The sequence below is a fragment of the Labrus bergylta genome, chromosome 21 (assembly GCF_963930695.1).
Source record: "Labrus bergylta chromosome 21, fLabBer1.1, whole genome shotgun sequence".
NCBI lineage: Eukaryota > Metazoa > Chordata > Actinopteri > Labriformes > Labridae > Labrus > Labrus bergylta.
The window spans coordinates 17286142-17302531 of record NC_089215.1 but is presented as its reverse complement, the minus strand read 5'-3'; the positions used below and the strand labels follow the sequence as shown (position 1 = coordinate 17302531).

The 16390-nt window shown below is 41.0% G+C and overlaps 1 protein-coding gene across 3 annotated transcripts in view; it reads left to right on the top strand.

Moving 5' to 3' along the window:
* Nucleotides 1-16390, top strand: part of LOC109988579 (RNA binding protein fox-1 homolog 3) — a 542301-nt gene that overhangs the window by 348966 nt on the left and 176945 nt on the right. For all 3 annotated transcript variants that reach the window (XM_065949245.1, XM_065949247.1, XM_065949244.1), the window contains exon 5: nucleotides 5338-5459. In XM_065949245.1, the coding sequence (XP_065805317.1) occupies nucleotides 5338-5459 (122 nt within the window). The remainder of the gene's footprint in view (nucleotides 1-5337; nucleotides 5460-16390) is intronic.

Here is a 16390-nt window from a genome sequence, read left to right as displayed (position 1 = left end):
TGCTGACCAATCCACTGCTCGGCTTGATGGGCTGTGAAGTCTTTATTGGCTCCTTCGAATTGTTTGATGAGGACCGCAAGAAGTTTCTTTTTCCACTCAGTGTGTTTCCAACGAGCTGCAGAGGAAATTGCTTTCATTGGATTGTACTTTAAATTTTTTAGTTGTTTGGCCGACAGGATTATCTAGTGAGTTGGGTGGTAGAACGAGCTTCAGCCCCTTAACAACCTCCGATCAAAGCAGCCGACCGAAAAAAGAGGCCAAGGTCGATGATTTATTAAAAAGGCACCTTTACAAAATCCCCAAGAGATTTTCATGGTTTACATGCTGCCGTGACATTTTTTTTCTTAATAGAGTGATGAGTGTTGACAGTAAAAATGGTTTAATATGTATGCACATGTAGCATGAGCTGGTTCATGTCCCAGTATGGAACTCTTTAAAATAAATAATAATTGTAGAAACTGTGACTGGCCTCTCTGCCAGTACTGTATGTCCAGAGGCCTTCTGGCCCTTATCCCTGTCCCTTTCTTTATGTTTTCTATCCGTTTGTACTTATCCTTACACACACACACACACACACACACACACACACACACACACACACACACACACACACACACACTGCCAGGGGAATATGTTTTGGTGCTCCGAGCCCTCAGGGGAACCCAGAGTTATAAATTCTGGGATGTGAGCTGCTGCTTGGACAGGAAGTGGGTCTGAGCACTGGAGGACATGAAGGCATTAAATTGATCTTGACTGGGAGTGTGCAGGTCACATCCGACTCTCTCAAGAGAACAGAGGGGGTTTAAATCTTTGAATGTCAGTGTATATAATGAACAGCAACAACAACTGCTTTATGGCAGCTACGGTAACTCCAAAGGGACACGACACATTACTCCAAAAAGGCAAGAGCACATGACCAAAACGAAAGACGACGATAACGTTTGGTTGCTCAACGTGGTTTTGTAGTCAAGACCACACTAACTGAGACCAAGACGTATTGGAGACATCTAGGGACATTCACGGACCCCGACGTATTTATTCTTACTATAAAAAAAAACAATATTTTCAGCAAGTATTTGGACACTCCAAGTAATGTTAGCACTCAAGTATTACGTTTGCTACAATCTACAGAAGTTGGTGAAATACCCTTCGGAGGATGTCATAACAGCATTTTGTGTTTTTAAGACTTATTTTTGTGCTTTGTATGCCTTTATTGACATAGCTCAGTGGATAGAGGAGGTAATCAGGGAGAGCGAGCGGAGAATGACACATGAGGGAAAGGAGCCTTAGGTTGGACTTGAACCAGGGCTCTACGATTGGAGTGGAGTATAGCCTACATAAACGGAGTGCAATGTAACCTCTAGGTCATCGGCGCCCCTCTTTGGTTGTATTTAATCATTTAAATGACACAGAAGGTGGGCAAAGTTGCTTGAGTAACACATGGTAAAAAAATCACTTTGCTTTTGATTTGAACACATTTATAATAGAATTATTGAAGCTCACAAGTTGGCCAAAAAGATGGCTACTGATTGAACATAAGCCAAGGAGACCAATATTGATTATCTTTGTCAAAGGCACGTCTGCACAATTTAAATGTAAAAGACAGAGGGCTGTGTAAAGAGTGAGATTGGGAGAGTGAGAGAAGATCCAAGGCCTCCAAAGACTTTTTGATGGCCAGCTCATATTTCCTTTTCCTCCTGTCCTGCTATTCTTGCCATAAACACCAGGTGAGCCAAGTGGGGTAGCTAGCTGAGCCGAGCAGTAATCTCTCTGTCTCTCTCTCTCTCACCCTCTTTCTCTCCCCTAAGTACTCTCAACCCACAGGGTGTTGACTGGGATGCAAGCCTAGTAATACACAATTGCCAAAGAACCAGGCAAGAATCTTGCCAACAGGCCATAACTGTGCGTGCTGTGTGTGTGTGTGTGCGTGTTGTGTGTGTGTGTGTGCGTGCTGTGTGTGTGTGTGTGTGTGTGTGTGTGTGTGTGTGTGCGTGTGTGCGTGTGCGTGTGCGTGCGTGTGTGTCTGTGCTTGCCAAACTACTTAGAGTGATGGAATGTAAGATAGGTCCTTCCTAAGTGGAGCCAGGAGACACCAGATCGTGGCACAGAGGCGAGAGCTGCTGCAGTGAGACTGAGTGTGATCTGGCTGGAGTGCATCTCAAAAACCCTGGAGGAGAGCTTCATTTACCTGCTCTCCTTATTTAGATCTCATCATTCACTGATGCCCACCGCAATCAAATTACGCATTTTGGGCTTTCCTGTAATTACATCTACAGATTGACACTTCTCATCCGTTCGGTCTGTGGCTTGTAGCTCACCGAGGCTGCTTTTCTCTCTTTTGTTGTCTGAATAAAGACCACGATCATGCCAACTTGCGCAGAGCGATGTGCTGCCGATTTGTTGACGTCATTGGAACATTTATTTTTCTTGTGAAATTTGTTTATTCCAAAGAGAATAATTGCAATTTAACATAAGGTGACTCCAATTATTGTTTTTGAGCCCAATGTAGGCAAAAGAGCAATCCAAAAGTTACATAAGAAAATAAATATAACCACAGTTAACAAGCAGCTGATGTAAGTCTTATTTTGAGTTTGTGTTTGCTTGTTTCTGCTGTAAAGTTAACACCTCACTATAAAGGCAACATTTTTCAAATATTTCAAATTCTTTAAAAGAAAAAAAAAACAGATCCACTGCTACATTAAAAAAAGAATCATACGTCTTTGAAGAAGCAATCTTACTTGTTCTCAGTTTTGTTTTCTTTTGTGCTCCTGTGGTGATAAGTGGTAGTTGTGGGATGGTTTGTTTTTGGTCCAAGCAGCAACCTCCGGTGTTGAAAGATGAAGCCAATGTGAATGTGCAAGTGGCTGCAAAAGACCCGGAAGTCCCATAAACACCCCATATTAAACATTGACAGCAGAAATATTCATGTTCACAGCCTGTTACAAAAGCTATTTTTCATCTATGGATTCAGTAACCAATAGGAATATGATCCAGGCCTTAGCCATCCCAGTTAAGCTGAACTAACTAGCCACTCAATATGTTCTCCTTAGTTATGCCCACTTGAGGGCTCAGAATTTGTTTCAGTCAGACAGCGAGGAAAAGAGCTCTTACCACAAATTGTCTCTGTTCATTTATTTGCAGCAGGCAAATCCAGTTTTAGAAACATTTTCTCCCTGGAGTCCATGTTGCCATGTACTGTAGCGGATTCAGAAGGTTCAGTGTTTAGCCAGCACTGCTTCGGTCTTGAAACCTTTCTGCGTTCCAACCTCTCTCCATTTCTCCGCATCTCCAATATTGATCCTATCCATGACGTTTCTGGTCATGGAGCTGTTTGAAAAAAATTCCAAGGCTTTTTATTTCGGGTAAAATCAGTTATATCTGAACCAGTTCGCTTCTATCGCTGCTACAAACAGCAAACCAAGGGGCGTCTAAAACGACCATGAGGGGGCGCCTTAAAACCACCTACTCCTCTAATCAAAACAAAAACATATTATTCCACACAACAATCTGAGTTCAGAAGGACATACAGGCTGCTGCATTGTTGTCAGTGAGGCCAGCACTTCAACACAGCATGTTTCCTTAATGTCTGATCACATAAGGTCATTTTATGATATAGAGTAGACAACTTACATATTGATCCTTCAACCTTTGGCTCAACCTAAAACACAAGTGACATGACCAGCCAGTTCTTCAATCCTTTCATTTTTGTTATATTTTTCTCTCCTTTTGTTCATCACTTCGTAATTCACACATACTGCTCATGTTTTTCTTTGTGTAAATGTGTGTGTGTAGGGTTTCTTGGAGTGGTCTTAGGTTAGACTCCTTCATCCTAGTTAGACCTCCCAGCACTCCTTTGAAGGGATGTATATATATATATATAGAGTGTAGAAACAGATACAGCTTTCTGAACTCATACGGAAAGTGTCAACATTTGTGCTGTAATATTTGCATTCCAAACTGATCAAGGCTTTTGTTGTCTGTACTGTGCATAGAGGAAGAACTCCTAGTAAGCAGTCACTTTCTATCACTTCTCAAAAGTTCACAGGAAAATGGCAGAGAGAGCTTTTCACAGTTCTGTCAAAAAGTATTTCATCATTTTCAGAGACATTTAAAACCCACTTGATCTCCATTCCAGCCATGTTCCACTGCAAACAAACCCTCGAAGTCGAGCAATTATTTCCCCTTTTGTCAAAAGTCTTCTAATTAACTGTTAATTTATCTGGGCTCTGTTCCATCATATACATAATGCAGCAATATGGCTAAACTTATACTTTCCCACTGCTCTATTATCCCTACTCATCCCATCCGTATATCAAAAGCATTTCTTCAGTCTGTAGTCTGAGTATTAACCAGTCACATTTGAGCAGGTCTTTGGTATTACCACTGACGAAGTGCAAACGCTTGGCAACTGATGTACGTCGCTTATGATTAAAGCGTCTGCTAAGTCAATTGTAAAATTGTAGGATTGTATACCTGCCAAATTGATTGGGAACATCAAGACCGATGCTGACACCGATGTTTGAAATAAGAATTTAGCCAATTGCCGATTCCGATACGATGTTTATTTCATGATTTATTTTGGTGTCAGACTCATACAATGCCAACATTCTCTTGTGTTTGACAATGAAAACAAGTCAGATTTAGTTCAACAGGTGACTTAAGGTATTCCTCGTGTTTCTGGAAACACTGGTGTACATGTCTCTTTGTATTGTAATCACATGTAGTGATTATACACCTTTGTTAATGTCCTGTATTTATATATATGTGCTTTTTTATAACGATATGGACCTATGGGTCTGAAATAAAGTATAAAGTAAAGTAATCTACCCAATAGAAAACCGCTTCCATGAGTCTGTAGTTAGGTGTTCTAAATGTCAGCATTTATTTGATTTGGTAAAACAGGGGAACGAGTGCTACCCTCAGGGCCTAACTGAGCTCTGGCTCTAATACAGCTCCCTAACTGTCGGTTTACACAGGATCTGTTTTGGGCAGCTTTCAGTCTCCACTGTGGTCTTGCTCTGTCCAATGGGGCGCCCTACCCCACTGCCCCCCACGTCCATTTCTGAATTGAAGCTCAACTATGAGCGGCTGTACTCGCCGGTTCACAAGATCACAGAACTACAAGAAGGATGTGAAGTAGGAAGGGTTTAAGGCTGATTTTGGCAAGTTAGCAGGATGAGAAGGACTTAAAAAAGAAAATAAATGGGTTGTGTAAGAACAACATCATACAGCTGATCTGTCCATCCTCTCACTATACAATGTGTATACTGTAAAATGTATTGCAATTACCATCGTCTTTATGCCGTGTTGAATAATTACTTATCTATTTTTTTGCAGAAACCAAGCCAGGAAGTGGTCTGTGCAAACCAGGAACCATTGCTCTGTTTGGTAACGTGGTTTACAACGGGCTGCTCAACGAGCACTTCTGGCACTTCGGGGTTCCCCTCGTCACCAGACTGGTCAGTTTCTACTCCTTATTTTACTCCTCCTCGTTTTTCTCTCCCTAAATTTCACTCTCTCCTCGGGCTTGCCTCTTTGCTCTAGCTGCTGGTTCTATCTCTTCTTGGGTTTCTTTATCTCTCTTTTACACACACACACTCTTTTGGGACTGATGGTCCCTTTACTCCATTGACAAATGATTGTGAGCAGCCTTGCTAACAGAATGCATGCACTAATTACTGTATGTTGCACTGCAAGTGGATCAAAGTGTGTTTCAAGTCATGGAGAGTTTGTACAAACATGTTCTTTTTTAAATCATGTGGTGTTTATTTGGAGAGAGTTCAAAGTTGTCCTTCGAATGTCAAATATTTTGCAATGTTTGTGCAGGAGATGTTGAATCTTGGAGCAATAGTTCAATGATGTCTCCATTGGGTTTTCATATTAAGTGACTTGCCTGCTCTTGGTTACCTGTTTGTCTACTCGCAGTTTGAAGCTGTTTTAACCTCAACATTATCAGTCATCTCTTGCTCTTGCTAAATCGGAATTGGGATGATTTGTGTTCATTTGTAATTATACGACACAAACCACTTGTATTCAGATAAAATTGAAAACCAAAAAGCTGTTGTGTCTGGGTCCAGAACGTCATCCTGGGTCTGCACAGGTCTGTTTCATTCACCACCTTGAGAGTCTAAAAAACGTAAAAGCTGCTCTCGGCTACCTGAGGCGGACCAGCGACTAGGTCAGCTGCAGACTCAGCCCTGCCAACCCTGAGAAACATTTCTGTGTGGAGTTGAGGTGAGCCCATGTGAAAATGCAGTAGGTCATACTATGCATGTCTATGTTGGCGGCCATATTCACAGGAATCTAGATTTACGTAACTTTATCAAAACATATTTTGGCTGTGATTGCATTACAAGAAATGGATCATGGTGATTTAATTTTGTAATAAAAAAAAAAGCATGCCTTGTCAGATCAGTCTGCCAGTGAAGACATGCAAACAACTTTTAATGCTTGTTTTTTTTTTTAGAGTGTACTGTACCTGCAGATTCCACAAGATCTGTGTGTGCAGAGTTTGGTCTTGCTGTGTTTTTTTCTTACTGGATGTATTTCTGAACCGGAGTCCAGCCTCAAGCAGTTTGATTCACGTTTTCACAAGATCCCTGGAAATCTCACGTTTGGGAAAAAAACATGAAAACAATGGGTTACCTTACCTTTCTGAGAATTACTTGCTGTTCATTTGGTGCCGGTTTTGACGTTAAGTTGATAGAATGATGGGATATATACGCTCAGGAGTCTGTACATGGTGTTTTATTTTTTTAAATCTACCGGATGCTCTATCCTGTGTCTGACTTCCTGTCTGGGTCATCTGCTCCGTTTAGCTAATTGTGTGCAGGAAGAGGACTCTGTTGAAAATAGTCTTAGCGCATATTTCAAGCAGAGCAGAGCGTTGTGGCACTAGCCAGAGACCGACTGTGGAGCATCCTGTGGAAACACAAGCTCTGACTAGAGAGGCTGCGACCAGCTCCAGAGTGCGTCACGCGGACAGATGACGACGCACAAGGATGCTGGGGGATACTTTGGGTTAGACAATCTTTACGCTCAAATCTTTCTTTACAAAGCATCTGTTTCACCCAGTTTGTGTTCTTGTCATTTTGTGTCACCTAACAACACAAAGGGTTCACAGAATCAGTCTAAGGTAAAGCATGTTGGTAGTGTGTCTCCTTTCTTTCATCTATAAATAACACCATGATAATAAATTACTTTCCAAGCTTCTACCAATAATCACATGTTCTCTCCCAATGCTTCCATATTGGCCCTGCTGATGATTTTCCTTCAGGACCAGTTCTATAAATAATGGATTGGTTTCCAACATTAACACAAACTAATGCAGTTTTAGTGGTACTTCAATTAAATTTGAATTAGTCTGTAACCTCTTCCATGTCACTTGCTGATTGCAAGGCTCTGTTTTATTGAGCTGCTGATAAATGTTATATTTGATAGATATCGATGTTGTCTCGCCGTCAAGATACAGCGAAGGATATTTGCTGGCTCAGTTTGATCACTCACCCATGAAGCTATGATACACACACACATTCAGACTTGTCTGCTTGCTTATTGCCTCTTATGAAAGACAGCTGATTTTGGTTGGTATTGGTAAAAATGTTGTCTTTGCTTTTTTTTTTTGGAAGATATTAAAGTCAGATAATCGATCACTGCTTGGAAGCTGGAACAAAATGTTCTATCAAATCTTGAAGAGTAAGACTTTCAGAATGGAATCTTGGAAATGTGCAATGTTTACTTTTAACACTGTGAATATTTAAAGTGAGCGTCCCTGCACCGCAGCTGATATCATCAAAAATTATTATTAGCTACAGAGGCTATGTTTTATTTACAGTGATGCTCTCTGACGTGCACACACACATACACACGCACACACACATACACACGCGCACACACACACACACACACACACACACACACACACACACACACACACACACACACACACACACACACACACACACACACACAGCTTCTTTTTTTAATGATTCAGAGCATTGCAGATGTTGGGTGTCATGGAGTCGGAGCCATTTAACAAAGATACCAAAGTTAACACCTGGCCTCTCTCAGCTCCTCCTTTAGTCTCCACAGCTCATCTTTTCATCGTACATGCAGTTTCAAAGTGCATTAAAAAAAAAAGATATCAAGTGGGATCATAATCCCCTCACATCAGCTTTTAGAATGACCAACATGTTTGTTTTCTGGTTGTTATTCAAAGATTAGATTAATTAAATTAAAAAAGTAGACTCATACAAGACTTATGCAAAAGTAATGCCACTCAATCATCACTTATGGACCTATGTACATGTGTGGTGATCATCTGTTTCTGTGTTGGGAGCTGTGTTTCACCGAGCCAATGACAGTGCGCTGGTGAGTTTAGGAGTGGGTACAACTTAGCCGTTGGATGCCATTCCAAATGGTGAATATGACGGAGGAGGACGCAACAGCGAAAGGAAAACATTTAATCATAGTGAGGTGAAATGCCTAAAGGATAACGTTGTAAAATCAGTGTGAACCTTGTGTAGACTTTCACTCGCAGACCGCAGAGTATGACTGCTTTCTGTTGGACAGGCAGATGCCAAACACCAGGGGTTAGCTTGTGCTAGCATGCGGTTAGCTTACAGTGTAAGTACAAGCAGTAAACATACACATCACATCCAGCTGTGAGTGTGACCTTCTGGAGGGAAGGGACCCGGTTTGAATGTTGCAACGAAACAATGCTACTAACTACATTTAAACTGTGTCCTGAAAAAAACAACATCATGCAACCATCAGGAATTCAACTTATATGGCAGGCACATTTTCAATACATATTTTGTCTTTTTTCCTTGCCCAGAGTTTAATCATTTTAACCACTGGGTTGACTGATAAGAAGTCTACGAGACATTAGGATAAATAAAAAAACAGCATTTGAATTTTTGGTCATACAGTAGTATCTCTATTAATTTCTGCTTAACAACTAGCTAGTCATGTGTTGTGGTTATTCTATACTCTAGTATTGCTACAATGAAAAACCTGAGTATTTCTTTCTACACAGAAGTAAACAATAGTATAAAGGTATTTCTGTCTCTGGCGGAGTTTTGTCAAGTTTGGGAATCAACCCTGATGATGCCTTGGGTGGTCTGGATTATGGTCTGAATTATTATTATCATGTAACATTTTCAGATGGATGATACATAGACCCACTAGATAAAAAAAAAAAAATTCTAGATACTGTTCATCTTAATTTTGCCATGATGACGTTTCATGTTGGGTGATTAGAAAAGATGATAATAAAATAGGGTTAAAAAGGGGGGGACATGCGATCAGATGTGCTGGCAGTAATTGGCATTTGATGAAGTGAATGACTGAGAAGAGACACACTGCAGTATTTACTCTGTAATATTTACCAAGGATGGATTTTCTCCTCCTTATAGTCCTGTTCCTTACAGAACATAATCCCACCATGCTTAACTTTCATTTCCTTGCCACCAGCTAATTATCAAACATACATGTAAGTGCTCTCGCTCGCATTTCCTTTCCTGTTAAAATCATCTCTCCATAAGGAGGCGGACAACATTTCTCCCTTTCTCCCCTCCCTTCCATTAGCAAGAGCAGGCTACGTGTAAGGTTTACAGAGTGGCTGAGTTCTGTACAGCAGACTTACAGCAGCCTCTCCTGATCTGCTGCCCGAGCTGCTGGTCATCTCGTCTACAGGTTAAGTTATGCAGAGGCAACACAAGGCTGCAGCAAAGCTTCGAGCAAGGCCGCTCGGATCCCTTTGCTTAAAGGAATCCCCTCTGCTCCAGACCCCCCTAATCTCACGGTGCACGGACACATTTTTATGCTACTATTCTCCTTCTTTTTTTTTTTTTTTGAGTCAGTGGAGTTCACAAGACATTTAATCTAGATAGACATTTGAGAAATATGGAAATAATTAATAAGGCAGGGAGAGTTGATGACCCGATAGAGGAATTGGAAATGGTTTTTTGATTATGTTTGTGGAAGGAAACAGAGGAAATGATACCACACTGATTAGTTTGAAGAGACTTTTCTCCAAGAAAATCAACAGCATCAAAAAAGGCCCCAAAGCCGTGTAGGTTTACATTCATGCAGTTAAAGCTAGGCCTGGGCGATAAAACGATAACAATAATTATCGCGATAGAATTTTTTTTCTCAATATTAATAAGACAATTGTTCAATGTAAAAGTTAGATAAATTAAACCTGTAATTGCACCACCCGAACACTGGGGAAAGGGGAGGGGAGCTTAAACAATAGATGCCATCCGACATTAAAGAGAAGAAGAAAGAGACGATAAACAGCCAATCATATCACAGGGATATGGGTGGGCGGGCTTACAGACGTTCGGAGTGAAATGGAAACACAGCTAAAATGGGGAGCTGAGCAAAGCAGGAGGAAACATTGTCAACATGAAAGGCTGCTCAACTTTGGAATGTGGAGCTATTTTGGATATTTACAGTCCGGCAAAAGCCAGAGTAACATGCTCTGTAAACTCTGCTGAAGACAAGTGCGTCTAAAATGGGGAAACACCAACAACAGCAAACTGTCAAATCAGCATTTTCCAGTACCGTACACTGATCTTATGATACTGAAATGTTCCCGTGTTCAAGAACAGTTTATCATGGTCTGACAATAAAGAATAATTGAACCACAATAACCATCTGGTTTCTTCACCTTTCACTCAGAAGCAAAAATCTGACTTTGAATTTGAAATAAATAATGAGTTGACAATTACCATTATCATTATCATTATCGCTATCGACTGATATGACATGTTTTTATAATGATAACATTTTTAGTCATATCTCCCAGTCCCCCCCTTAGTTTTTAATCCCCAATGTTGAAGAAGTGATAATTTCAACCCTCAACAAGTCACTTACATGCCTAAACTTAACCAAGATTTAACCATAATTCGATGAAGAAGTCGATTTCTTCATCAAAATACATAATGTGTAATGAAGGGGATTTGTTATATAACACTCTGACAAATAACTTTGTCATGGGCATTATTATGTTGTGACAGCCATCAGCTCAGGAAACGTAAAGCTTCATTGTGATGTCCAGCTGCAAGGCAATGCAAGTTTCTTTATAGAGCAGCGTTCACACAAAAACAATTGAAAACGCTTAACAGAGTTAAAGCATTTATAACATTGTGAAAATTAGAAGACAGGAAAAATTTAATATTAAAGGTCACATGTCATGCAAGATACACATCACCATGTTTTTATAACACTAATGTGTCTCTAGTCTGTCTACAAACCCCCAAATTATGAGAAAAGTCCATCCTCCTTTTGCCTGCTCCTCTTTTTCAGAAAATGTGTGCTAAACCAGGCCGTTTGGGGATTTTCCCTTCATGACATCACAAAGAACAATAACCCCTCCCCCAAATGGGTGACACTCACACAGCTAGGTGTGAGTGTCAGTCTGCCTTATCACCGTAAACAACAGGGCATGTTGCAAGAAAGCCCAAGCTACATCACTTTCCACAGCTCAGACACAGCTCATTTGCATTTAAAGCTACAGACACAGAAACAGCCTGTTCTGAGCAGGGCTGAATTAGAGGGGTTTAAAGGCATGATCAAATCAACTGGATTAGTGACAGGAAACTTTACAGATGTTTTGGGGACCACTAAGACTTATTTAAACTTGTTGAAAAGAGTATAATATATGACAAATTACATGATGAAAAGAAATGATGATTATATAACATCACACATTATAAGATATCCTCTAATTGGGCACTAGGTTATCTGATTTGAGTACATTTCAGTGTTGTAGTGCTCTGACGCCTCACAGGATCCATTCAATTATGATAATTTCTCCTACATTTGTATCTCTTAAACTGAGTGTTGATAGGATCTGCGTTTGATTTCCAGATGTGTGACTCATCTGTCAGTGGAAATATCTCAAAGGCTAGGGTCAGTTATTTTATTTTTAAGGAAAGCTTATAATGAACAGGGGCCTCTGTGCCATTGTTTGCCCTCTTTTTCTTGTCATGTTTGCCCTAAGAACATTTTAGCTTAGTCCTAACCTAGCCCTCTAACAGCTCTATCACAGCTGTGGACATCGAGCAGTCAGTTGTGTCCCCAGCTGGAGGAAAAGAGAGACGAGGGGAACGCCAGTTTGTGCACACTTACACACCTAATGGACACCTGTTATTAAGATGCAACACATTCCAGCACAAACACACCATGAACCTTCCTTTTTCTTTTTTTCCCCCTCCTGGAAAGGGAAGAGTAAACAGTAGTGGAGCCAAAGCAGCCTGCCGAGTTTCTCCAGGTGAGAGATAGCTCGGCGTGTCTGGCAGCAGACAGAGAGTCAATGAGAGGAACCCCGGCAGGAGGATTGAGATCAGGTAGAGCTGGCAGCCCCACTCTCTGAAGGCCTGATGGAGGCTCTGCTGGCAACGCACAGTGAAACACATACTGTAGCAACCAGGCTAAGAGAGAGAGAGAGAGAGAGAGTGTGCATTTGAGTGTGTGTGGATTGTGAATACAGATGATATGCTATTTAGCTGCAGTGAGAAATCATTTTTTGACAATACAAATTTTAGTAAACTAGTTTGTTTAATATCTCTGTTTGGATCCCCATGGGCAGTTTCACCACAGGTGCAAAAATCTGCAGTTCCTCGAGTGTCCACTTGAGGCTGGCTCCAAAAGACAAAGAAGTCCCATACACACCCCATAATACATTTCAATTTTTAAAGTAGAAATTTACATGTTTACTGCCTGGTACAAAAGAAGATTTTTGTCTGAGTAGTTGATGTCTTTATCGGGACACACTGTACTGGAGGTGATTTTATTTTTGTAAATCATCTGTTTTGATTTCATGAAGGATAGCAGTTACTCATAATAAGATGTGCAGCTGATGTGACTGACATGCGGGCTCTTTGTAGGTGTTTGTCACGAGGCTTAAGAAAAGCGCCTCAGCTCCAAGCCCATGTATATACAGTCTGTGGCTTCATAAAACAATACAAGTTCTGACATTATCCATTCATCCGTCCATCCGTCCATCCATTTTCTTACACTTATCCGAGGTCGGGTTGCGGGAAGTCAACCCAGACTTCCCTCTCCTCAGCAACTTTTCCAGCTCCTCCTGAGGGATTGACCATAGGTGAGGGATGAATGAATGAAGATCGACTTGTAAATCGAGAGCTTTGCCTTCAGGCTCAGCTCCCTCTTTGACACAGCGGTCCGGCATTACATATCTAATAAATGAAATAAATGCTGAACAAGTCATCGTATACTTGGTTAATTGAAAATGGATGTAGGATGTATTTTCTGGATTTTCCATCTGGCAACACTGGTTTTCGATCGATAATAAAATCTGCACACAGTGCGTACAGGATTATGGCTGGTGGTTCTTTGTACTGTCTTTGGCACTTCAACAAAAGGTTAAACATTATGTTGATCTTCAGAGGTTCAGCACAGAGTACATCCATAGTCTACCCAGTCAGTCTTTATTAAAGCTTTAGAAGTTATACTTGCTTCATGAATGGTTAATAAATCATTTACTCATCCTTTATAGATGAGTTACTACACATTAATTAAGAAAAGCTTCTTTTGCTAGGCTGAGCAAATATCCCCCCCGTGAAGCCTGCGTCAGCTCAAACACACCAAGTGTGACGGACACACTTCACCTACATCATCAGCCCAGCCTTCACTCTGTACATTGAATTCAGCCTCTACATCTCTGTTGACCTGATGTTGCTCCTTTTCCTCCGACAACACCCCCCCCCACCCCCCCCCTGCACAGTCGTTATTTTTGTATTAGCTCACTCACATGCCGAGTCTGGCCTAACTTATTCATGACCCAGACCTGAAATAGCATGACACCCACATTTGATAGGAAAATGTTCTCTTTTGAATGGTAGTTGCTGGGGAAAAAAGAGCTCTATGTCATCTTCGGGGGGAAGCAGTGAAGGAGAGTGAGAGCTGAGGCTGCACACCAGGCATGCATACATGTATGTAAATGGCCTCATTTCAAGCAAGTCTTAAAAACCAATTCCAGCACAAATGGCTGCAGATAATTTGCTATTCATAATCTATTCTAACTATGAATAAGCTCATTATTATTTTTTTACACATTTGTTCAAGTCCATACATCAAACTTGAAAAGTTTTCTTCCCACGTTGACGAGGGCTTGACGACTGCACTCTCCTTACGATTCATTTTTGTGAGGCAACCAGCTTCGCTCAGCAGGTTCCCCTTCAAATCCAGCAGTTGGTTAAGTCTGTAAAACATATGTGGTGCGGAGGCCACGGTCTTGTTTGTTCAGTATAGCTACACCAATACTTTTAAACGAATGTGCTAATGTTTTATTGATGATGAAATGATGCACATCACCCCCTTCCAAAAAACTGGAAGAACTCACCACACTGAGTGTTTGATGCAACTTTAATATGGAATGTATTCCCCCAATGCAGATCTTAAAATAAGTTCTCCCACATTTGAAGTGGAATAGTTATAAAAGAGCTAATGTGCATAAATCAACTCTCTGCTTCAGCCCTGTACACTTCAGAATCCAGCCTCGTACATGTATAGAATATGGATTCTGACTCTGCGGGGCTCTGCAGGATGGCTGTCTTGATTGCGTTTTCTAACCACAGTATGATCATGCTTCTACATTATTTTCAGTGTTCATAGGATTTGAGTTAATTACCAAAATAGTGTACAGTAGCCTTTTAGTTAAATTTTTATACTACAGTTTTCTTTAAAACATCAAATTGTTTCCCTGCAACCTCAAATGTTCCTCCTATACCTGGTAAATGTCAGGTAGGCAGGGATGGCTGGTAAAAATGGGCTTCGAGGGGTACACTTTTCCTTCCCCTTCCATTCCATTGCACGCCCTCTCGATTTGCTGATCATTTAAGCTTCATTTATTCAGCCAAGGCCACCAACTTTTGACCAATGACACAACTTCAGCATTAGCAGTGGGCAGCAGTAGCTCAGTCTGTCGGGACTTCAGTCGGTAATCGGAGGGTATGGAAGTTGGTTTGGTAGCTTGAGAGGTGCCGGGTTACTTCCCAAGTAAATGGCAATCATAAATAGATCTGGCATAACGCTTTTCAAGTCTTCTGACAACCCTAAGCGCTTTTACATCACATGTCACAACTACTAAATTCAAACCCATTCATTTCTATGCTATGTAGTGAGACCATCAGAAATAACCATTCATACGCCACAGACGAAGCAGTGGGAGCAATTCGGGGGTTAAGTATTTGCCCAAGGACACGTCGGACATGTTGCTGCAGGAGCTGGGGATCGAACCCTCGAACGTCCGGTAGAGAGTTAGTATGCCGATGTGCAGGCAAGGCAGCGAACCCCCAACAGCTCTGTTGTGTGCTCCTTGTGTGGCAGTGTGTAGCAGCCCCACTCTGACTCTTCATTAATGCATGTCCATACATCCTGTTTGTGCATGTGTGAGATTCAGGCCTATGTGTGTGAGAAGCATGTCTCTAAATTACAGTGTAAACCAGAATTGAATCTGAATATTGTAAAGTAGAACAGATGGTTTCTTCAGGTAAAGTTACCACAATATGGTTGCTTTTTCTGTTCGCCTCTCGGTGTCAGTTATTCTATTATGTGTTAGCATCAAGGTTACAAAGTAAGAAGTACATGCCGGTCCATCTGTGAGAATTTGAGCGGCCCCTGGGGAAAGGGTTTGGTAACCCCTCTACTAGAGAGAAGTTCAAACAGCCTTCAGAAAATGAAGAAGTCTACGGCACAGATGAGGCCAGATACAGGAGGCCTAAGTTAGATATACACAAAAAACGACTTGTTTGGAGATATAACGTCTCTTCATGTTTATTTGTGTAAGGAATGACATAAAGCCAGTAGGTTATTTTAGCAGAAATAAACCAACACAGCTTCCTACTGACTATTTTTTTTAGAAATTGACATAATTGACACAAAATGAATTGATGGTTTCATAAGGATTTCACAAAGAGTACGTCATACTGTATCATAAAGAGCTGCATTCATAGAGAAAGGTATGCAATAAAGCCTTCTTTGAATTAGCCTACTCAGCTGTTTTAATCACCATGAAACTGAGCATGTGCATTAATGAACTGTGAGGAGTTAAACAGGAACAAATGAAGGACTGCAAGTCAAAGTCTGCAGATATTTCCTCTTCATATAACCTGTTTTAAACACATCCGAAGCCCTGCCTTGTTTCAGTTAGTATTTACTTTATGATGTGTCCTCTCCAATTCTCTCAGTTTCCGTTTGTCTGTTTTAACCTCTTATGCTTTTACTGCTTCTTCTTCTCTCGTTGCCGCTCTAAACAGGCTGATTCATACATACTGGAATTCACTCTGCAGATTGATGCGATTGGAGGGAAATGCTTCAGAGTCTGATCTAAGCTGAGTCCACAGCAGCAGTCTGCTAC